At 36.7% G+C, this 25,100-nt stretch overlaps 1 protein-coding gene across 2 annotated transcripts in view; it reads right to left on the bottom strand.

The window, feature by feature from the left end:
* ZFAND3 (zinc finger AN1-type containing 3) overlaps positions 1-25,100 on the bottom strand; it is a 335,919-nt gene that overhangs the window by 198,565 nt on the left and 112,254 nt on the right. For both annotated transcript variants that reach the window (XM_024122138.3, XM_028479770.2), the window contains one exon: positions 21,413-21,453. In XM_024122138.3, the coding sequence (XP_023977906.1) occupies positions 21,413-21,453 (41 nt within the window). The remainder of the gene's footprint in view (positions 1-21,412; positions 21,454-25,100) is intronic.

Below are 25,100 nucleotides of genomic sequence, written 5' to 3'. Positions count from 1 at the left end.
TAGTTCCCCATTTGTCCACAAGCATGCAGTCTGGCTTGAGGTTGTGCTACAGGGAATCCTTAAGTTATTTTTCTTGACCACACCGCCAGCGATTGCTTCACCTCAGCACACGGCAGCATTACTCAGCATCCTACTCTCATTCACTTAGCAGAACTGATTTGTCCAAGACAATGCATGCTTATCTGGACTTCAGCGAGGAAAGTTTTCTAAATTGAAGAGCAACTAGGGTAGAATTGCACAGTTTAAAGAAAAAACAACAAAAACTCCATTATCTGAAAAGGGAATAACAATCTTATAAAAGGCATTCCAGATGCCTCAGATGTTCCTCATACTCTGTCCAGGTCAAGAAATGGATTTGAATTGTTAGCTACTAAATGTTATAAGAATGGTTCTTTTTTGTTCCATAACTACATGTTAGTGCACACGTATTCTGCCTCCTTTGAGATTCTCCATACAAACTAAGATTGGGCTACTCAAAGCACGATCCAAGGACCAACGCCACTCTGCAAAGTATTAAAGATGTATAATGAGATAGACAGCAACACTAAGGGTAAGAACTTGGAAATTTTTGTAATAACAGAATAACTTTGCCTATTGACTATAATAAAAAATTAAGACTTATATTCTACGTCTTTATTGTTGGGTTTTTTAATCTTGCAATTAATTTTTATTGTATTTTTCAATAATATTGGATTGTGACAGGTTGGGAGAAAAAAGAACTGGCCTTTCACCACAAACAGTTTGTAAAACAATACACTAAGATTTTCACATCCTAAGTTTATATACAATAAGCTAACAATTACTGAGCACTTACTACATACCAGGTACTGTTTGCTTTACACACATTACCTTATTAAATCCTCACAGCAAGCTAGGTCTTATCTCTACCCTCATTTTCCAGATGAGAAAACTAGGGTACAACTTGCCCAAGAAACAGAGTAAATAATATGTCTGACTTTTGAACTGAAGCCCTTAACTACTAAGCCAAAGAGTCTTGAAAACAATACAAAGTAGAAAGAGAAAACAGTCAGCTCACTTAGAAATGATGGGGAAAATTTTCCTGAATGCATGATGTATTGGTTGGCATTCACTGAACATGAGTATTTTCATCTAGACTTCATTATGTCCACGAGAGAGAATAAGCCATTTAACCTGCCCCATGCAGAAACAGAATGGGTGGTCACAAGAACACACACATCTCAGAGGAAGCCAACAGCAGGACCTGGGTCACTGTCAGAAACTAAAGCTAAATCTGGCTGGCTGTCTCTCTCAGGGGCTGTGCAGTCATTGATATTATGCATGCTTCTGCTTTGTTATCTCTGCCCAGGGCTTCCTACTTCAACCTTACACGTATACCTGCCCATCACTAGTCTAAATTTCCCTTTGCCTCTCCTAGAAGTTCACATTTCTCCCCAGAGCCACACAGGTCAGAGGTTATAGGTTGGCTACCTCATAAATCAGGCACCTCTTCTGGTCCAGTAGTTTGGCATGGTGGTCAAGTGATACAAAAAACCAGGGTGAATCCATCCACAATAACTAGGGGTCAAAGCAGGACTCTAAAGTCTGCATTTCTTCTACTATATTATACTACCTGATCTTTGAGAAGATGGTAATAGTTCATAAGGTCTGAGGAAAGATTTGGACTCAAAGGTCTGTTTCATTTTGTAGGACTTGAGGAGAGGAATACAGGGGAAAAAAGAAGAAAAGAAAGAATGGAAGAGAAGGAAAAACAGAATTCAACAGGAAAAATAAGATATTGAAAAGGATTTTAATATATGAAACATTGGCCCCAGCCAAAAACCATCAACAATTATTGCAGAAAAGAAGGATTAATAAGATAACAGACCTCACAACTGAGATCCTGAGAAAAGTACAGAAAAACATACATTATATATCCACCTTACGTACCTTACATTATGGACTAATCCTGCTGCAGTATGGTCAAGTATTACATCCAATATAGTACTAGAGAGAAAGCTTGGATGGAAAGGTTTGACACCTAGATCAACAAAACAATGTTAGGTTCTAAGTTCAGAGGCATAAGAGCATAAAGTCAAAGAAAAGAAAGGATTTGAGAGGCAAGGCTTCCACATTCAGAAGCAGACTATAAAACTTCACAGAAAAAGCTTTTGGTATTGTTGAAGCAGGAGGGAAACCTAGAAACTAGAAACCATCCATGACTTTAATTTTTTAAAAGGGGGGAGGGGTGATCTTGGGAAAGATGAGTATCATTTAACATGGAGATCGGTAAAAATTTTAGTAAGAGTAGTTTCCATAACTAGAATGAATCAACAAATAAGGAAATATGGCAGCCTTTTCTAAACTTATAAATAAAGGGAAAGTATGCACATGGAAAGATAGCTACAAGGTTCTGAGATGGTTGTTTGAATACATGCTAAGAGGATGTAACTCTTGGAGAGTGAGCAGTTTCACAAAAGGGAGGAAGTTGCCAGGCTCAGGTGAACATCACTGATGGTACTCCCCATCACACTCTGTCCAGAGAGTGCAAGGTGTATGTGAATGCATGATGGCAACAAAGACCCGAAACATTTGTCACACTCAACATTTGGCATTCAAGGATTTAACACTTGGGGTTTCAAGGCTCCCTACATGTAATCAATTATTTTGCTAAGTATGAATTTAAATTCTGTTGCAGGACAGCTGTGCAGGAATAAGTTACTTAGCTGAACACTGAGCCTAAGCAGACCAGCTCACTGTGGTTTTACAGTTTTTATTTCACACAGGATCTCAAGTAATTCTCAGAACAATTATGAGAGGTATGGTACTACCACCCACATTTATAGCTAAGAAAACTAAGGAAAAGATATGCTTCACTGGTATCTTAAAGGTTTCAGAACACATCTCCCACAAATTTCAAGGGTGTATTGTATTGCTACTTGTTTATGCCTAAACTTTATGGTCTTTGAGAGTAGGTACTATATATACACTTCTCCCTACAGTGCTTAATGTAAGCAATAAACACAGCAGATATTCAAGAAAATTATCTTCTGAACAAATGCAATTTATTTCCACATAGCACTTCTTTTCAAGTTTCAGAGGCGTAGGTTACAAGTGTTCTCAGAAAAAAAAGAAACAACAGTTTAAGCTGAAATTGGAAGCCTGAAGAATCTGCCTCTATGTGGTCTCAATTTAATTCTGGATCTGAAAGATAAGTTACCCCTATGTAATGGAAAGATTTTCAAAGCACACAGCTTCCCTGGTTGCGCAGTGGTTGAGAGTCCGCCTGCCAATGCAGGGGACAGAGGTTCATGCCCCCGTCTGGGAAGATCCCACATGCCGCGGAGCGGCTGGGCCCGTGAGCCATGGCCGCTGAGCCTGTGCGTCCGGAGGCTGTGCTCCGCAACAGGAGAGGCCACAACAGTGAGAGGCCCGCGTACCGCAAAAAAAAAAAAAAAAAAGCTACACATATAACCAGAAATCAGTTCCAAAAATGCCCACTTATATAAAGCAAGGATTACAAGGATAAGGTCTTTCAGTATGGTCCCATAGTGTTCACATCAGATTCTTATATATTCAGCTATTTATATTTATATATTTGACAATTTACATGACATCATTTCCACTTCTATCTGTAATGTGCATCCATGTTATTCAAACTGACATCCTTTGAATGGTGAAACTACACAGATGAAACACCACCACAGAAAATACATGGTTAACCGCTTAAAACTGTAACTATTTTTTTAAGTAAAAAAATCTGTTTTTAACATTGTGCACAATGTTAACAGTAGTAGGCCAGAATTCACAGATTTAAAGCCATTTTTATGAGTACAACGCTAACATTTCTATCTTGATGAAGTCAGGCTAAATGCATTTGCAGGAAACCATCACTACTGTGGAGAAACTGCACTGATAACATTGAAACAGCATCTGCTGTTGCTGCACATTAACGTCACAGATAGACTGAAGCTTGATTTATTCATCTTGTAACTGAAAGTTGTACCCTTTGACCAATATTGATAACACTTATTACCCAAATTTGAAATCCTGAAATACCTCCTTTTTAGAATCGATATCACTGGTGTCATTTAGTGACTGATGGTCACCACCTCTGTGACTTCATTTATCTCCTTTTCTTCTTCCTCCCCCAAGAATCTGAGCCACCCTTTGTGCTCTCTATGTTCACTTCCCTAACTCAGTGATTTTCAAAACGTGATCCCTGACCAGCAGCAACAGCAGTATCACCTGAAAATTTGTTAGACATGCAAATCACTCCAGCCCCACCCCTTCTTGAAGTACACCCTTCAGACAGAACGAAAATGACACCAGATAGAAACATCAATCTGTATAAAGGAATGTCAAAAGCAGTGGAAACAGTTATTACTCTGATAAATAAATTTTTTCTTAAATCTCTTTAAAAGAAAATTGACTACTGAAACACAAATAGTAACAATGTAGTAAAAGTTTTATAAAATATGCAAAAGTAAAATGTATGACAACAGCACAAAGATGGGGAGGGAAGAATGAAAGCACAGTACTATAAGGTTTTTATACTATATGTAAAGTAATACAATATCACTTGAACACAGATTGTGAGAAGTTAAAAATGTGTATGACACACCCTAAAGTAAGCACTAAACTAACAAAAATAAGTTAACAAAGGAGACACAATGGAATCATTAAAAAGTGTTCAATTAATCTAATAAAAAGCAGAAAAAGAAGAACAGGATAAATAGGAGACCGATAGCAAAATGACAAATTTAAACCTAATCATACCAATAATCACACTAAATAGAAATGGTCTAAATACCCCCAATTAGGGCTTCCCTGGTGGCACAGTGGTTAAGAATCCACCTGCCAATGCAGGGGACACGGGTTTGAGCCCTGGTCTGGGAAGATGCCACATGCCGCAGAGCAACTAAGCCCGTGTGCCACAACTACTGAGCCCACGTGCCACAACTACTGAAGTCCTTGCGCCTAGAGCCCATGCTCCGCAACAAGACAAGCCACTGCAATGAGAAGCCCGCACACCGCAACGAAGAGTAGCCCCTGCTCGCCGCAACTACAGAAAGCCCGTGCGCAGCAACGAAGACCCAATGCAGCCAAAAATAAATAAATTTAAATAAATAAACACCCCAATTAAAAGGTAAAGACTGTCAGAGTGGATAAAGAAGCAAAAACTATAGGCTTCCTACAAGAAATGCATTTTAAATATAAACATAAATAGGTTAAAAGTAAAGAATGGAAAAAGACGTACTGTGCTAACACTAATCTAAAGCAAGCTTGAGGGGACTTTCCCTGGTGGTCCGGTGGTTAAGACTTCGCCTTCCAACGCAGCGGGTGTGGGTTCGATCCCTGGTCGGGGAGCTAAAATCCCACATGCCTCGCGGCCAAAAACCAAAACATAAAACAAGCAATACTGTAATAAATTCAGTAAACATGAAAAATGGCCCACATCAAAAAAATCTTTAAAGAAAAAAATAAAGAAAGCTTGAGTAGCTTAATTAAACTCCAAGTAAATTTCAAAACAAATAATATCACCTAGGATAAAGATAAGTCATTTCATAATGATAAATGGATCAACTCATAGATATGTAAAAATCCTAAACATTTATGAACCTAACAACAGAGCTTCAAAATACATGAAGCAAAATGTGACAGAAATATAAGGGGAAAAAATAAAAAATCCACATTTATAGTCAGATATTAGCAATGCCTATCTCTCAATAACTGATAAAACAAGTAGGCAAAAAAGACAGCAGACTTGAACAAACACCATCAACCAACTTGACCTGACGTTTATAGGACACACCACCCAACAACAGCAGAATGCACATTCTTCTCAAGCACACATGACACATTTACCAAGACATGATATATTGAGCCAAAGAACAAGTCGCAATAAAGTATTAAAATAACTGAATTCACATGAAATATATTTTCTGAATACAAGAGAATTAAAATAGAAATAACATTAAAATATCTGGGAAATAGGGAAGGAAAAAAGAAAGAAAAGGAAATACTATAGTACACTGAAATGTCCCACAGGTCATAATACTTTATATACCCATAATAACATAAATACTGAAGAACTATTTAACCACAAGTTGCACTATGAACATATCTGGAGTGGAAGGGGATAGGAGAGTATGGTGTAAGAAAGCAAACATTTTATACATTATAACAAAAAGTAAAAAATGTCTAAAAGTGATAAATCAAAAAGTAGCAATATATGTATATTAATCATAAATACAGAGTATACATTTAGAAGAAACAGAAGAACTGAAAGTAGCTAGCTGCTTCTGGGGAAAACTGGAGGGAGTAGGGACGTGTGGGGCATTTTGTTACACGTAATATTTTGACTAAACTATGGGCATGTACTACTTTGACAAAATAAATACTTTTATCAATAAAAGAGATTTCATCTACATCATCATCTCATTTGATTCCTAGTGAGGGACGTATAATGACCTCCATTTGACAAATGAGTTAACTGATACTGCAGTTAAGTAGCTTGCCCAAAATCAAAGCCACCATACTTTCTTTGATAATTATATATACGACACTTATCTGGCATCATTTACACAGATAATTAAAGGAAGGAAAAAACAAATTGTTTTCAGTTCTCATTTTTATTTATTTCTGTAAATACTTTGTTTTTATTCTCTTCTACTGAAGATTACTAGTTTATTGGTTGCAAAGAACAAGAAGGAATATTCACAATTAACCTCCTGTTAATAATGGATTTTTAAAAGAAAGTGGAACAAAGATTCTTGGCAAATATGGAGAGCAACATTATACTCAAAATCCAAGATTAAACACTTCTTTTAATCATTATTTTTAATTGTGGTAAAATACACATAACATCAAATTTACCATCTCAACCATTTTAAGTGACAGTTCAGTGGCATTTTGTACATTCATCTCTAGAACTTCCCATCCTTCCCTCACCCAGTCCCTGGCAACCACCATTCCTCTTCCTGTCTCTGTGAATTTGACCACTCTAGGTACCTCATCTAAGTGGAATCAAAGTTATTTGTCCTTTTGTGACTGGCTTGTTTCACTTGGCACAATGTCCTCAAAGTTCATCCATGTTACAGCAAAACTTTTTAAAACTAGTTTCCAAAGCAGTAAAAACCAATTTCTTTGATAATGCTGTGACAAATTAAAGCACCAGTGAATTTAAGAGACACTAGTTAAAAAAAATTGTTTCCCTCTCCTTCAACCATGATCCAAGCACAAAAGAATAAAAAGAGTAAGTCACAACTTTAAACTACCAAGAAAGGGTTTGTTGGTACTTTATAATGTGCCTGAAGGAAGGGAAAAACCCAGTTCTGTCTTTGAAAAATCCAAACAATTACTTGTCCTCTAAGGTTGTGCACTTTTATGTTGTACAGCAAAGGTCTACAAGAAAGAGTTTCTGTAAATTCAGTCTTTGTTTTCTATATTAAGGGTGAGGCCACACAAAGACAAAAGTGCTAACAATGTTAAGTGGTCACAAAATACTGAGTCACGGTAAATATCTTATAAATCAGAAGTGAAATAGCCTCCATTCAGTCATACAGAGCATAAGTAGAAAATACATAAAATCTGACCTTTACAATATACTTTGAAAAGGTTCCCTTGGTTGCAGTTTTTTAAAAAAAAAACAAGCTTGTTGTGTGTCTTTCCATTCCCCTCCATTCTGTCACTGGGAATCTCTACCCTGAATACCCTGCATTTATTTCCATCTAAAACTCATAGAGGTCCCAGACAGCCTTTCAATGGAGGCACTCAACAAACAAAGGACACTAGCCCTTTGAGATATCAAAAACACCACTCTGATATTGGGGTACGATGTTTCTCTGAATTTTGATATATGATGCAACTACAGTCACCCACAGAATTTTAACAAGGACTGATAACCAGTAATGCCCTCAAGTGTCCAGGTGTCTGACAAGCACTTAACCAAGAGCTGTGCTTTTCACAGGCTCAAAAATATTAACACCAAAAAAAAAAAAAAAAAAAAAAATCTTGCTTAAAACAAAGTCAGATATTTTCTATGACAACTTAAAACAAAGTCAGATATTTTATATGACAACTATACATTTTTTAAGTCTTTTATGCAAGACATTCATTTTGTTTTATAAAGATTATATCATCTGGCATATACAAAAATAAGTGATTACCACTGCTAACTAATATAAGACTATGTCAATGATGTTCCAACACAAAATTTCCCACTGTCCAAAATGATCTGCTTCATTGCTATTTTCCTAGATACTATGCAGTTTCCCCCAACACCTCAAAAGACAAAAAGTATTAAGTATCCAGCACTGCCATTACCTAAGTTCTTAAATTGCCACAAAAGCTATATGTGACACCCACCATATGTCAAAACACAATACACCTCACTCATCCCAAAAGAAAACTGAATTTATTGCTTTTGACTTGCCTTTCAATGAAGACAAATTTCGGCCTGAAGGAAGCATACAAAGTTTTTTCTCTTTCCTTCTTTAGGCTCCTCCTCTGGCAGGACCTTTTAAGAATTTTAAGAGGAGAATTTTGTCTGCTTTGTGATATCTCATAAAGCCAGACCACTTGACAGTTGGGGGGAATATATATATATATATATATATATATATATATATATATATATATGAAAAATAAAGACTTGTCAAGTTCAGGGGGGTTTAAAGTACTAATGATGTAGAAAACATTTTTAGGACATTTTAGTCATTCTTCAGTTGCTACATGGGATAAATCTCATTTATAATGCAAGCCTCACATTAAGAAAAATCTTAAGATTAAAAAAATTGTAATAAATATAACACAAAGTTGTCAACTGTACCTACTCTACCGAACAAAGAATAAGCTTAAGTAACTTTGCAAAACTATCAGGCAATGAATTAATAGATGGTAAACAAAAAAATGCATATAATCCCTTACAAATACTCACAAATAAAAATGTTGTCACCACTTTGTTATAGATTTCTTTCTGGTCCCATCTTCAAGGTTACTAACAGAGCACAGTTACAATGTTAAGAGAAAGGAAATGGAGTTTGAAAGATACACATAAAAGATGAGAAAACAAGCCACTTTTTACCCCCACCACTTCAGTTTACTTTGAAACTCAGTTCAATAGACATTTGGAATAAGCACCAGTGTTTTAGAAAGACTCTAAGATTTCTTCCAAATATTCCATGATCACCATTTTCTAACACCAATTGATTAATGGAGACTTAACACTTCTAGACGTCCTAAAAACACTGTTATAAAACACTTATGACATATACTGAGTAATGGAATGGGCATAGAAGAAATGAACATTCTAGCTTTCAGTTGCCATTAGAAGTCTAGGACCTGTGCTAAAAGTATTTTTAAGAGTAACTTTTCCTGAGGTTAATAGCTACTGGATCTTAAACCATATTAGCCAAAGAAAACACCATTGTCATCTTATGCAAAGCTGGCAAATTCAGTGATTTCTGAAGATGTCGAATATTTTAAAAGTTATCTGTCTTGGCCTGTTAGTTCAGCCACAGCTTAGAACAGTGCTAAGAAGGCAGCAGCAGGTTTAAGCCTTAATTATCTTTACTCAGAAAACTGTTCAAACTTAAAATATTATCATTCTGGGTGTTAATCTTCAAAAATGGAGTGTGGGGCCTTTAATAATTCTGTTATAATGACTTTCTCTTAAAACCATCAGTAGGGCTTTCAAGACTTTAGGACAGTGTTGGAAATGTATAGGTTTAGTTTAGTTTAGTCCAATTAAACTAGCTTCCTCCAGTACAGAACTCATTTTTCCAGAAATAATTTTTTTCAACAGGGTATACCTATATACTTTTTAATTGAATTATTGCATAGAAATATATTCCTCTTGTTCTCTCTTGCTTGTATATGTTAATAAATGTTAAAATGTTGTCTAAACCTGTTACCAGTCTTTATATGTACAACTTTCCCCTTGGTGTTTATATTTCCAAGCTTTTGATAAAGTTCTATTTTTTCCTTCAAATCAAGTCCTATGGAAACCAGAAAAAAATCAAGCACCTTCATTGCTTTCCTTGTGCCAATGCTGAATTCTAGAATTTATGGGATATATCAGCTAAAAACAGAACTCTATTCTTTTTAGTGTAGATATAAATACAATATTTGAATCAACTTACGAAGGGGTCTCCCTATGGAGTGAATTAGTAAACTGTCAGCCTATAAAGATCTATTCAAAGACATTTGTGCTTTAAATATTTGATGACAGTGCTGCTAAAGTTCCAAATAGTCTTAAGTCACTGATAGCTCAAAAAGCTCAAAATTCGATTATCACCTAAAAATAAAGTAACATTCATACACTATGGCAAAATCTTACATTTTCCTCATAATTTTCAAGTATCTTTGGGGGGGGGTTCTCTATTACACTGAAAACTTGGCTTGATATATTAGAAAAATAAAGAGGTGAATATAGCTACAGTTTTATACACCCTCACCTTCCTAAACATGAATAATGCAAAACTTGGAAACTGCAGCAGAATTTAGTCTGCAGAAATTTAAAGAATTTTGCTAACATGTCTTGATCATGAAGAAAAAAAGTGGATTTGAAATGACAAACTTTTAAATTTATTCAGTCCAGGAAATTTACAAAACTATTTTTTATGAAGGTAAACATTTACCTTTCTTTCCCCCCAAAAAAGTGCTGAACTTTAGTAATGGCTCTTCTTTGTGAGTCAAAGAGTTAAAACCATCTCTTTTACTCCCAAATGAGTGTCAGTCCCACTCAGAGGTGCCATGTTTTATTTAGAACATACTCTTTCTCAGTAACCACTTTGTTCTAATTGGCAAGGCAAAGCCAGGTCCCTAAAGCACACAGCTCGTTACATTCAGTTTGGATTACAAAAACACACAATGAAACAAACTGCCCTGAAATGTACAAATTAACCGTGTAGGAGTATGGGACAGGGAGGTGGAATTAGATTGTAATAGGGAACAAAATCCACAGGGAGGCTGGGGAACAAATCACTAGTGTCTCAATAAACTATACAAGGTTTCCAAATGAGCAAATACACAAGGCAGAGGACAGGCTTTTCCATAACTCAACCAAATTGCTTAAATATGGATACAACAAAACAAGACTTTTTTTCCAACGATATTATGCATACATGAGAAAATGGGAACACCAACAAGAAGGTTTAACAAATGAAACCTGCAGCTTGCACTGTCTAAATATGAAACTCATCTTTGCCTTCACACTGACAATGTGCAAAACAGCCCTGCAATTAAATCACACCTCCATTTTTGAAAAAATCTTCTGAGAAGCAAAACACAGAAGACTAAATTAGAAATAGTGCATCACTATGCAGTGCAGAGAGCAAGGTTAATGAGCTAAAAGTTATATGAACAAGAACAAGAAAGATATTAAGAAATGAAGATCTCACCACCAAAATAGAAAATGCGTCAAACAACACTCTCCCCACCACACATGCACACCTTTTCCCAAATTAGCCACTGTGTGAAGCTTCCAGCACTGTTTCTCTGATTTTCCCGTGATATCTAAAGACAAACTGCAACTGAACTAAATAAAAGATACGAGAACAGGAAAAGTGTGTAACCCTAATCTACACACAAGTGCAAAACAATGCCACTGCTACTACATCTTTGTAGGGTTTTTACGGTACAACCCCATCTACACCAGCTACCTTCACTCCTGACAACATCAAATAGTGGTAGAAGACTGGGACTGGTATGTAAACACCTAAAATCAAATTTCAGTTCTCTGCTTCAAAATTTAATCTTGGGAACATTATTTAACCCATCTGAGCTGCAGTTTCTTTACCTATAATATGGAGATACAAAATCGCCAAAGTTGTGAGGATCAAATGGGATAATATTGTACAAAATGGCTTTATAATATAAAAGGACTGCAAAAATCTTACTTATTATTGCAATTACTTCATTTCAGGATTCTATTGCCTTTTTAAAAACATAGATATAATTGTCCATGTACTTCCTCCATCTTATTTTACAAACAGTAATTCTTATTCCATTACTATTTTAAGTATCCTTTTTTTGGCATTCACTTTTAACATTATGCACCCTTGCTGTTTTTCTCCAAACCAGAAGTCTTGGGTTAAGGTTTTTTTTTCCTCTCTATAGCCAATATTTAGTCTAAAAAGTAAATTAAGAAATTTAAAACTTTGGTAATAGTTAAAACTATTAACATACACTTAGTTCTACTCTACAAACTAAGACCCAGCTGAGCAGTTGGGGCTTTTAAAAGATATAAAATTTTGTATCATTAAAGATCATATTTTAGCTATACCTTAATGGCCTATCATTTTTCCCACCACCCCTTCTGCGGACTAAGAATTAAGTGTAAGGGGGTTATAACCAAGAAAAGTATAAAAAAGCAACCTTATCATAATCCTCTAAATCAAGCACAAAGGAAACAGCCAGATTAAAAACTACTCTAGGGACTTCCCTGGTGGCACAGTGGTTAAGAATCTGCCTGTCAATGCAGGGGACACGGGTTCGATCCCTGGTCCGGGAAGATCCCACATGCTGTGGAGCAAGTAAGCCCGTGCTCCACAATTACTGAGCCTGTGCTCTAGAGCCCATGTGCCAAAACTACTGAAACCCATGCGCCTAGAGCCCGTGCTCTACAACAAGAGAAGCCACCACAATGAGAAGCCCGCGCACCACAACGAAGAGTAGCCCCCTCTCGCCGCAACTAGAGAAAAACCCGTGCACAGCAATGAAGACCCAACGCAGACAAAAAAAAAAAAAAATAACCAAGTACCTGTAGCATGGTGGAATCAAGACCAGTGAAGCACAAAAAAAGCCTCATGGTGCTTTCCTGAGTCTACCTGTTATCCATTTTCCCACCAAACCTAAAAGGAAGCCCATAAAACTAAGTGATCATTTTGATTTAGTTTGCATTAGACTGAAACATGAAACATTAAAATTGAACTCATCACTTTTCATGTCGTAGAGGGCTGACTTTACTACATGAAAAGGAGCCAACCACATCTAACCTAAGCAGGTCTCAGGACGAGGGATCTCCAAGCCTCTTTCACAGAGGAGCACCATCAGTTTAAAATGTGAGCACAGGGCTTCCCTGGTGGCGCAGTGGTTGAGAGTCCGCCTGCCGATGCAGGGGACGCGGGTTCGTGCCCCGGTCCGGGAAGATCCCACGTGCCGCGGAGCTGCTGGGCCCGTGAGCCATGGCCGCTGAGCCTGCGCGTCCGGAGCCTGTGCTCCGCAACGGGAGGGACCACAACAGTGAGAGGCCCGCATACCGCAAAAAAAAAAAAAAAAAAAAAAAATGTGAGCACATACCTCTCACATGTCTTTTTGTTTCAAAAATAGTTATATACTCCTGAAGTGTATTAAATGGTGTGCCCCCTCACAAAACCACCCCGTCCCCCCCAAAAAAGTCCACCTGGAACCTGTGAATGTAATCTTATTTGGAAAAAGGATCTTTGCAAATATAATTAAGGATTTTGAGATAAGATCACCCTACATGACGGTGGGCCCTAAATCCAATGACACTCATCCTTAGACAAGACAGAGACACACAGGAGAGAAAGCCATGTGAAAATAAAAGTAGACTGGAGTAATGTGTCTTCAAGCCAAGGAATGCCAAGGATTGCTGGCAGAAACCAAAAGCTAGGAGAGACATGGAATGGATTCTCTCTCAGACCCTTCAGAAGGAACCAACCCTGCTTGCTGATATCTTGATTTCAGACTTCTGGCCTCCAGAACTCTGAGAGGATAAACTTCCGTTGTCTTAAGCCATCAAATTTGTGGTAATTTGTTATGGCAACTCTGGGAAACTAATAGCAATAAGATTATATACATTATAAAAACCAACAATTTTTAAAGAATGACAAAAATAAGTATTAGTAGAAATTCTAACATCTTCCTTTTATGCCTCAATGGACAATCTTGTGCACCATTACAGAGACCACAGCTTTAGACCAATATGTGGCCAGAAATAAAGCCAAATAACAGAGCCAAACTATCTTAAAAGACTCAATGACCATTAAATTTCTTCTACTTAAGAATGACACACGGTCACAATTTTTCTACTTAAGGCCTAAAAGAGGTTGCCTTTCTGCTACTTAAAGCACTGAGCATTTTGTTTCCCATTAGAAATGCAGCAATTATTTTTGACATAATTTCCATAACAACATCTTCAACACACTGCTTCATTTATCCTGACTAGCATAATAATTAACCACACAATTTAAGAATGCTTATTAGTAAGACAGCAAAGTTCTATAGACTAAGAGGTCAAAAAGGGATGCCAGAGTTCAGCTTTGCTAATCAGTTAAGGACCTGCTGCCTCTGAGTTGCTTTCATTTGAGAGCAAGGAAGCTACACCACAAAGAACAGTGTTTCTAATACAGAAAGTCTCAGCATATTCAAGCAAGTGTTAAAAAAAAAATAGAGAAAACATGAGGTTATTAAAACTGTGGTATAAAAACAGTAGTTGAAAACTATTTATATGTCCATCAGAGAACTAGATAAACTGGAGCACGTATAATGAAGGTGACCAATAATTTACCAACCAAACTGGGACAATGAGGAGGAGTACAAAGGGATGTTATTAATTTCACTGATATAAAAAGCATAAACTAAGACTGTTCAGGTAAATTAAGACATTTGTTATAATAAAATATTATAATAGTTAACATGAACTAGAGCAACGTGTCAACATAATTAGTTTCTTGTTTTTTAATTTTATTTATTTTATTATTTATTTGGTTGCACTGGGTCTTAGTTGCAGCAGGCGGGCTCCTCAGTTGTTCGCAGGCTCCTTAGTTGTGGCATGTGAACTCTTAGTTGTGGCATGCATGTGTGATCGAGTTTCCTGACCAGGGATCGAACCCAGCCCTCTTGCATTGGGAGCGTGGAGTCTTAACCACTGCGCACCAGGGAAGTCCCAACATGATTAGTTTCTAAAAGTATTATTTAAAAAAATACAAGTTTACAGAATAAGTACTGTAACAAACCACTTATACATATTAAAAACAGAATCATACATTGTTTATATAAATACCTATTCATAGTAAAAAGTATAAATATAAAGATAAGAAAGATAATGATTATCTCCGAGGCAGAAAGAGGATGACCGGGGTTAAAAGAAACCTGTAAGATTTTAGTTCCCTTTTAAAATATGTTATAAAGCAAAAAAAAAAAAAAAATAAAGACAAAACGTTCGTTAACTCTGGGTTGGCCTGTGGAAGTTTATTATATTACTTACTATAATATTCTGAATTTTCAGACACCCACACCAGACAGACACCCACCAATGGACATAAAATGGTTCAGAGAATCTGATAAGCTGAACTGTCACTTTTTAACAAATACATGACAATGTGTGTTATACTTGAGTAATTGGACTTTTTGGCTTTAAAGAAATCAAAGAGTATACAACAGTAATCAAGTTAACAGAATTACAAAGCCATAAATAACCCTATTCAAATGCTTCATTTTAAGAGCAGCAGCTGCCTTTCTTCTGGGAAAAAGTGATTTGAAAAATCAAGGTATGACAAGCATACAGATACTACTATAGCCCAAACCTCACCATGCTATATAAAATGACTCATTAGAGTGGGTGTTACGTTTTACACTATTTTACTAATGGATATGGGGTTCCCACAATTTCTAAAAGGAAACATGCATTACAAGAAGTGCTTAAAATTTTCAGATTCACTCTGTTCCTCTTACTGCAGATCCTCAAAATTCAGCTCTAACCTATAATTCTTCCCTTTCAAAAGTGACTAGAATCAGGCCACTAGGCCACTTCTAGTCCAAACTTCTAACAGGAAAGGGAAGCAGAAAGGAAATTGGAGTGTAACTCCAAAGCAGTAAGAGTTCCAGGTTCATGAGGAAACATTTTAGTTTACTTGTTATGAAATGGGAATGTTGCCCTGTTCTGGAAATTACCATGAAACTCAAGTCACCTCAAGGAAAAATGTTGGCATTTGGTTTACCATTCCATCTTATGCCCACCATTGCTGTATCACTTACCCTGGATGTCAACATTGAGATTCTGTATGCTGCTAGCTACAGCCAATTTTATTTTGCTCATTCCAGAATGAAACTAACCACTTCTGGAGTCTGTCAGACATATGCAGAATGCACTTTACTTTTTAAAAATTTATAATGTTTACAATTAATTTATAATAAAAGTCTCAACATATAGACAAAATCAAAATTTATTAAAATCCCCCCCCAAATACTCCTACTCTGAGACTACCAAAATTAAATTTTTCACGTACCTTCACCCAGCTTTATTCCAGGCAACTATATACATGTAACGTGTTGTCTAACTAAAAACAATATACAACACATACTTCAATCAACATTTAATTAATGTCCCTATCTTATTTATCAGCATTTAATTAATGTCCGTATGTTATCTTTAAAAGGGAAAAAAATCCCAAACAACCTAATGGCATGTTAAGAGTATAAATTACAAAACTCTATTATTCAATAATCACTTTGGATTTATACAGAAGATTAAACAGCAATGAACAAGCTTGGTAATTTTCATACTGGACACAAAGTATGCAGCAATGAGGAAAATGAAATCTTTGCTTTAATACTAGCTATTTCGATCCCTTAAAGCCTCTCGAAAGTCCATTTTAAGTTTAAAACAATAACTATAATACCAAGAAATAATAAAAGTGAAGATGAATTACTATACAAAATTAATAATTTTCTCGAGCTGACAAAGGCTAGTAACAGAAATATATTCATTTATAACCATATTTCTCTCCAATGTTAAATATCAGAACTCAACATCTAAGATCACTCATTTGAATGGGTACCTGAAAACAGATTCCTACAAAACCAAGTACACAGCTCTAGAGTCATTACTAGAATATGCTTCCTACATGACATGTATCATTTTCTTTATTTATTGCAATATTCTTCACCACTAACAAGGCACAAGGTACAACTAACCATGAAACAAAGGTAAGCTTGCTTAACTATCTTTCCATTAAGAAATACACATATTTGAAAAGTTACACTGAAACTAATTTTCAGAAAATTAAATAAACATGAGCTTCTAATTTAAGAGATGTTTTATCTGCTTTAATTAATCTTCAACTGACAAGAGACCCCTCACACTTTAGTTCTTCTAGTCTTATTCTTGTCTTTGTATAAATCGACACAGTAATGCATTAAAAGTACTCCTTTTTAAAGGAAACATTCTGTAAAAGGTTAAAAAAAAAAAAACCTTCTTGCACTGTGAATAATCATCCCTCCCTTATTTTTCCAATTTTATGTGAATCACGGAATAGCAAGTTTCCTAAAAGTTAGGCTTAAATGGAACAGTATGTTCAGATCATGTCTATAGTTTAAAAAGAAATTGCTTACTTTGATTTCTCAATGAAATACTTTTGTCAGTCAATAAATAATAGACATTTTCGTGTCCATTTTTTAAAGAAATTGCTGAAAATTATTAAAAACCATATACATACAGTCTAAAAGTCCACAAGACCAAACTGATTCTTTTTACACTGAGCACTTGTTAAGTTTGTCTTCTGATAACCATCTGTCATCAGTGCTACTCAAAGAATCTTCCATCCCTCGGGACCTATCTTCAAGCTCACTCCCTTATAAAGTATAAAAAATGGTCTATGGATTATAGCTACTTCCTAGTGACCAGACTCCTCTGTCCCGCACAGCAAGCATTTCCAAGGGTGGTAGAGATAATGCCACATTGCTAGAGGTGTTACTTCAGTCAGTTCTTTAAAATTTCTGCCTTCCCCACCTTGTGATCATCCTGTTTGATGTTTCTGTCATACATACTTTTATTTAGCAAACCCATTCTGTGAAAAGCACTGCTTTATGATAGCTGGGCTTCAATACAGTAGTACAGGAGGTCGTTGTGAATTTGGTACTAAATGTCCCTAAATATCCAGACCGGTTGGTATCTAAAACTCACAAATTCAAAAACTGGGTTTGCACTCAAACAGAAAATAATACCCCAGGCATTTCTATGGTCGTTAAGAGGCAAGACCACCCTTTAGATGCTATGGGTGACCTTTCACATATCTTAACACAGCCGTAGGCAATAGGGATTAGTTCATGCTTTCACACAGAAAATCGTATAATCCAAATCAGTCAATAGCTCAGAATGAACAAAGATCACAAGAAATCAGTTGGTTAACACCTTGCCTAAAGACAGAAAGGAAATATGCCCTATTCTGCAAAGAAAATGAGATCTCAAGTAACTCAATGGCTTTCCAGTGAATTTCTGCAATTTGGTGGTTTTAAACTTTTTAAACCATACTCCACAGTAATATATATTTACATCACAACCCATTACATATATAAATGAAAATAACATGTAACTCAAACAAAAGTTTTACAAACAATACTTATCCTTAATATCTGTGATGCATTCAGACTGTTTTCTATTGTAATCAATTTTTAATTGTGGATCATGACCCACTAAATTGATTTCTCTACCCACTAATGAATCACAATACCCACAGTTTGAAAAACTGCATTAATAAGTAGTGTTGACAAGTGTTTATATCACCCTAATATAACTCTTAGTACATGTCATGAAATTTTGTTGCTTTCTACTATAGATATATAGATATTTACTGATTCTTTTAGTAAAGTCATACGAAAAACAATATGAAATGTTTAATGAAAAACAGAATAGCATGACAGGTAGAATACTATAAAGGGGGTAGAAAAGCCAAAACTAGACAAGACTTTAAACATGTTTTTACTCATTTCACTCAATTTCATGTAAACAAGTTATGACAAACTCACTTTTCCACCACACAGTTTTAAAAAGGAATCCTGAAAAATCTCTTTAACCTAATGCTACACAATAGCTATTTTTAAAGTAATTTTTCCACCTTTTAAAGTACATTGTACACTTTATGATACACTTTAAAAGACTATGTAAAAATCACAGTGGCTTTGGCCAAAGTAATCTTCATGCTGTCTTTCACACCTCATGCCTCTGCTACAATGCATTTCTATACTCACCCTATCTTCATAGAGAAACAAAATACACAAATGTATCTTTAAAGTTCAATGATCTTTTTTCTCTTGAATTTCAAAAAGAACACCAAATGCTGCTTCAGCAAGCAGGATGTCATTTACAAGTCATTCCTTTCAACTGATGTTGGGGAAATCAGGAGTGTGGGGGCAAAGATAAAGAAGAAAGGAGAAAGTATTTTCTTTACACACTTGAAAATATCCTCTTAATATTTTTAAAAGCAAAAATAAGCTGTGTAAAGAGTCAGTGGACACAGACCACCAGAGATACAATAAATAATAACCATAGAAAAAAAACTGTAACAAGTCCAAAGAAATGCAAAGACCATGGCTGAACTATCTTCACTGATACTTTTTTAAACTTTATTTAGGGACATGAGACAGTTCTTTGAGTATTTGATGTGAGCCACCTGACTCACAGGTGCCTGGCTTCTCTCACGGCCACACTTTACTGAATTATCAGGGGGAACTAGTTCTACGTGGAGACAAACACATAATATACATTTTCTCTCACTGCTACTTCATCTTTACTACACATACATATAAACTCTCATCAGTAAAGAAGCATTTCTTCACATCTGTAATTGCAGATATGCGCACGGAGACAGACACACAACATACATTTTCTCTCATTGCTACTTCATCTTTACTACACACACATATAAACTCTCATCAGTAAGGAAGCATTTCTTCATATCTGTAATTGTAGATATGCAAAGTAAGAAAAGCACAATACATTCACTTAACATGGCAGAGATTCTGTTAAAAGTTGGATAAAAACCAAACTTACCAGTATTTTTTCTTTTAAAAACCTAATAAAGTATTTGACAAATTCCAGACCTTTAAACAGATACAAACTGCCAGCTTCCCCAACCCTCCCAACTCCATCCAACCTATCCCCTAGTTCTGGCATAAATATAAAGGTCTAAAGCTTACACTATGATAATTTCCTTGTCCAAATAGCACAATGAATAGAAAATGAAAACTGACAAAAGATTCTCTCCTTGACCAAATTCCAGCCAGGCTCCTCTGAGCCCTCTCCTCAACCAGGCCTCAACCTTGACCTATAAAAACTACCGACTCCCAACACAAATGATTTCATACACTCATATCCCCCCACATTAACAGATTTAAGCAACCACTAACACAGTTTTCAAACAGCTTAAAGCCCCTTCCCTAGGGTGATCCTAGTCCCTCTTAAAGTGCCTGTCTGAGAAAGCTCAAAGCTGCCAAAAGAATCTAAGATTTGTTCCAACACACAGCTGACTATAGGCCCCTGACTACCCTATCTTAGAGCATTTACTAAAAATGGTTTAAAATTGTGAACCCTTCCTCTGTCCCTTTGAGATGTATGTGTATCTCCTACAACTCAATCACTCAGGAGTGTCTTTCTCAAAGACATGAAAGCCGTTCCTTTAAATGTAATCATCAGGAAGAACAGGATCTCAATCTCTGCCTCTGTAGGAGGATAAAATCCTAACTTTCCTAACTTCAATAACTGTCAACTAACAGACATTGCCAGTCTCGTTTACAATAACCAATCCTTTGTAATTTTTCTACTCCCCTGATTATACTGAGCCAAGCTAGCAGCCCCTCCCCTACTCCTTCATTATCCCTTTAAAATGTCCATTTCACTCTGCACAAGTCCCCTCTTCCCTACTGCAGCAGTATATTACGGATTAAAATCTGTCCTTACCACTTTAACTTGGGTCCAGGTTTGTCTTAGACAAAACAATAAAGTAATAAAAAGTAATAAAGAATGAAACTTAAACATATCCCAATTAGTAAGACTTAGTTATTTTACATAAGATCATTAGATGTGAAGTTCTTTAAAAAAAAAAAAAAACACCTGAAGGTTTTAACTTCATTAAGGAGTCAACCAATCAGCATTTAGGGGGTGGAAAAGGCACCTGGCAAACATCAAGCCTAAGCCCTTCATGTTACAAATGATGAAGCTAATGTCCAAAGAGATTAAGTGACTTACCCAAGGTGATTTCATTGAGGGATTGGTTTAGAAAGCCTAATTCAGCATTATTCTCTTCCTGACTCCAACATGAAAATATTCTTTCTCTTGTATTCTCATTGGTAAAAGCAACACTCACCATTAATCATTCAAATCAAGATCAGAGATGAACATATATATTTTACCCTCCTACAACACAAGTGTTTACAATTCCACTATATGCCAACAACTGTAAACTGAGGAAAGTTTGTTTGGTACAAGTACACACAAGATATCATTTCACTCAGGGAAGACTGTTTCAACAGTCCTAGGCAAGTATATGAAGCAACTTAGTGACGAAAAACTGCTTTCACACACAAGCAAATAAAACCCCATGCATAAACCCAAAAAAGGGTAGACAGTCTTAAAATAATTTAGACAGTCTTAAAAACAACCAAAAGAAGAAAATTAAAAATAAATTTAAAACCCTTTTTCTGCACTTACCAGCAAAGCATTTGGAACAGAGGTTCATAGTCTTGCTGGACCTGGGGCAAAAAGAAAGAAAGAAAAGAAAGAAGAGCTAAAAATTCAGTTATCACTCTAATCAAAACATAAAGATGTTTGAAACATAGGCAAAGAATTTTCTGGCCAGGCAACTGAACTAATAAACTAATGAGAAGTCCCTAACCAGCCAGCCACCCTCCCCCACAACAAAACAAAAACAAAACAACAAAAATAAAATGTTTTGTTTGTTATCTGTGAGTTAGTCAATGCTTTATTTTTTGTGACTAGCAGCTTATACAGGGCAAGTTCAGGAATACTGTAATATGCCCAGAAGATAAGAGAGGAGTGAATTTATCCCACATGACTGCCACACTCCCTCTGTTTACATTAGAACATATACCACAGACTCATCACTTAAAAAGGGAAAATTCTGCCTGTAAAGAGGTAAAACTTGCTCCTTATTTACACTCTCAGTTACCTCTATAACATTACTTCACCTTTTGTCCTCTTTCCCCTCATTCTAGTCCAATTTCAGATCCTGGTCATATTATGACCTTGCCATTTAAAATTCTTTCTTCAGATGTTCCCAATCAAATTATTTTTCATGTCCTTTCATCTGTTAATAATAACTACAATTCACTGAGTACTAACTTAGATGGGCACTTAACGTACATTACCTTATTAATCTTCCCAACATCCCTGAGACTGGGCATTACCAGATTGCTTTGTTTCTAAAATACACCTTTTAAAAAAATCACATAAACATTTCTACAACCAGGAAATATCATACCACTGGCTACAAGTGATGAATAATTTAATGAGGAAATGTTTCCACCACCTCCTTCCAAGGTGTTATTAAATTGAGTGGTCTTCGAAATCAAGGACATACAGTCATCCCCATTTAACAGGTGAGCAGCTTGCCCACGGTCACACAGCTAGGGAACTAACTGCAGAGGTATCTGACCTAAGGTCTGAGCTAACTCCAAAGGCCACCTTAACTACAAAAGCCTCCTAGAATACTCTTTCTTGAGTAAACTGACCTATCTACAGCTTCATTCCTCAGCAACTCCCCTCCCAACATCTGAGTCTTCCCAGAGCCACTCCTACACATGGAATATGGCAACAATCTTCTGCCCTCCACAGTAAATTTAACAATTAATGAAAGCCTCCCTCGGGAAGTATTCCCTGATGACTATGATTGTCTTCCAACGTACTGGGACCCAAGATCTAACTGTCAGTAATTGTCATAGGGTGATAAAATGAGGAGGGGGGATGGGAGAGGAGGCAGGAAGGGGTCACTAGTTCTCTTTCCCAAAAGAGATGCTATGTTAACAGGTGGATCTTTCTTTAGGACTCTGCTTAATATAAAGACATCAAAGGCAGTAAGGAAATTTAAGTATCAACAAAATGAATAAAAATGAAAAAAACAGACAAAGAGATGTATTAACAGTGGCATCTAACATTTATTACAAGCCTACCACGTGGTAAGCATAATAGTACATGCCTTCGACCCCATTTTACCAATGAGGAAACTGAGTCTCCAAGAGGGTATATAACTTGCCAAAGTTACAGAACTAGTAAGTAGATGAACCTGGTCTAATTCCAAAGCCTGTGTTCTTTTCACCATGCCAAACTAGGGCCTCTGCCTCAATACAGAAGTTGAGATGAACACACTCTGGTGGTTTGGGAGAATGGTCCCACAACCAAGATTTAATCTATGGTAATCAAGGCAGCACCTGGAAAAAGTAAAGCGTTTAATCTGGAGGAAGCACAACTACTGCCCAACCCTCCAAATACACATATATATACACAGGGAAGTGACCCAAGGCTGCCAGTCATTTCAGTTCCAACTCCAGGAAGAAATGGGGATGAAGGAATTCCTTTGTTGCTAGAACTACCCCCAGGGAGGAAGGCCTCTTCCTTATGTGGTCGCTATCTCTTGCCCATGCAGTGCCACAGAGAGCCAGAGATAACTTGTTTATCCTCCGCTGCTCCCCATGATCCAGCAGGAATCATGGACAGCCTGCAGAGAATTACTGAGGGCGGCTGAGCACCAAGTGTGCCAGTTTTAACATCTGTGTTTCACAAAGCTGGTAAGAAAAAAACAGCAGAATACAATAGCAATTTTTTCGACTTGCCATTATCTCTCTTCAGATGGTTGATGTATTTTAAATGCCCGCTATACCTATATATTACCTAGATGACATCTATTCTACTTTCTGAGTAAGAACTTTTCAGCAACACAGTTATCAATCAGGTTACAAAAGAAATAATACAGATATTGATATTGTTAATCAAAACAGAGATGTCGTCTAAAATCTGAAAGAACCAGATTTGGGATATAGAAGTAACAGCTACTGGTAACGCCAACTTGGATCACATACGTCAGCAACACTGAACGTGAAAAAAATGGCAGAGGCTTCTGAGAACTTTGCTCCTTTTTCATGTTCAACATGTAAAACTTGAAGCTAACCACAGGCGTACAACCACCAAAAAACGCAGTGTGATCAACTTGCACAGTCTTGAGGTAGACTAAATAGAGTTCTCTATGTGGCTGCAAGCATGAAAGGTAGATATGATTCTCTTATGTCTCCAATGCTCCAGAGAAACTGCTCTTATTGAGATATCCAATGGCTACCATGTTTCTAAAACCAAGGTTTAGTAGGTTGAATAATAGCTGCCCAAAAGTATCATATCCTAATCCCTGAAATTTGCAATTCCTGGAATTTATCTTATTTGGGGAAAAGGTCTTTGCAGAAAAATTAAGCTAAAGATTTTGAGCTTACTCTATTATTGAGGTGGGTCCTAAATGGCATTACAAGTGTTTTTGTGAGAGGAAAAGAAAGTTTGGAAAAACACAGAGAGAAGGCAATGTGGAAATGGAGGTAGAGACTGGAGGAATGTGGTCACAAACCCAGGAATACTGGAGCAGCCACTGGAAGTAGAAAGAGGCAAGGAACGGATTTTTCCCTAAAGCCCCCTGGAGGGAAGGCAGTTCTGCCAGATTTGGGGCTTCTAGGCTCCAGAAACTTAAGAGAATATATTTCTGTTGTTTTAAGCCATCAAATTTGTGGTAATTTGCAGCCCCAGAAAACTGATACACAGGGTTATGACCCTGATCTCATCTTACTCCCTCTCTCTCAGCACCATTCAACTAGATCCATCCTTCCTGAAACTCTCTAGTTTTGCCTTGTCACTCAGGTCCCAGATCAAATCTACCCCTACCCTCCACCTCATTTTCCTCCCACATAACAACTCCCTCTTAGCCACCTTTGCTGGCTCCTCCTCCACTGTCAAGGCCTTATAATTGGAGGTCCAGGACTTGGGTCCTCATTATCCCTACTTCCAACTTAGTGATATCACACAGTCCCATGGCTTTAAATACTATATCCATACACTAAAGACTCACAAATGTTTACCTTCATCCCAAACCTCTTCACCTTGCTCCAAACTCATACATCTAACTGCCCATGTGACATCTTTACATGCAGCTCAGTCACAACATTTCAAACTAGAACATTCAATATTCCCCCAAAACCCGCTGACCCATTTTGTCCACCTTTATAAATAGCAAACAGCTTCCTCCAAGTTGCTCAAGTCAAAATCCAAAACACCAACCTTGATTTCCCTGTTTCCTGCAGTCTCTCATACACAGTACTGAGCAAGACCCATTGGCTCTATTTTCAGA

This window comes from Physeter macrocephalus, chromosome 18 (assembly GCF_002837175.3).
Source record: "Physeter macrocephalus isolate SW-GA chromosome 18, ASM283717v5, whole genome shotgun sequence".
Classification (NCBI taxonomy): Eukaryota; Metazoa; Chordata; class Mammalia; order Artiodactyla; family Physeteridae; genus Physeter; species Physeter macrocephalus.
The sequence above is the reverse complement of the archived record's forward strand: the minus strand, read 5'-3'. Positions and strand labels throughout refer to the sequence as shown.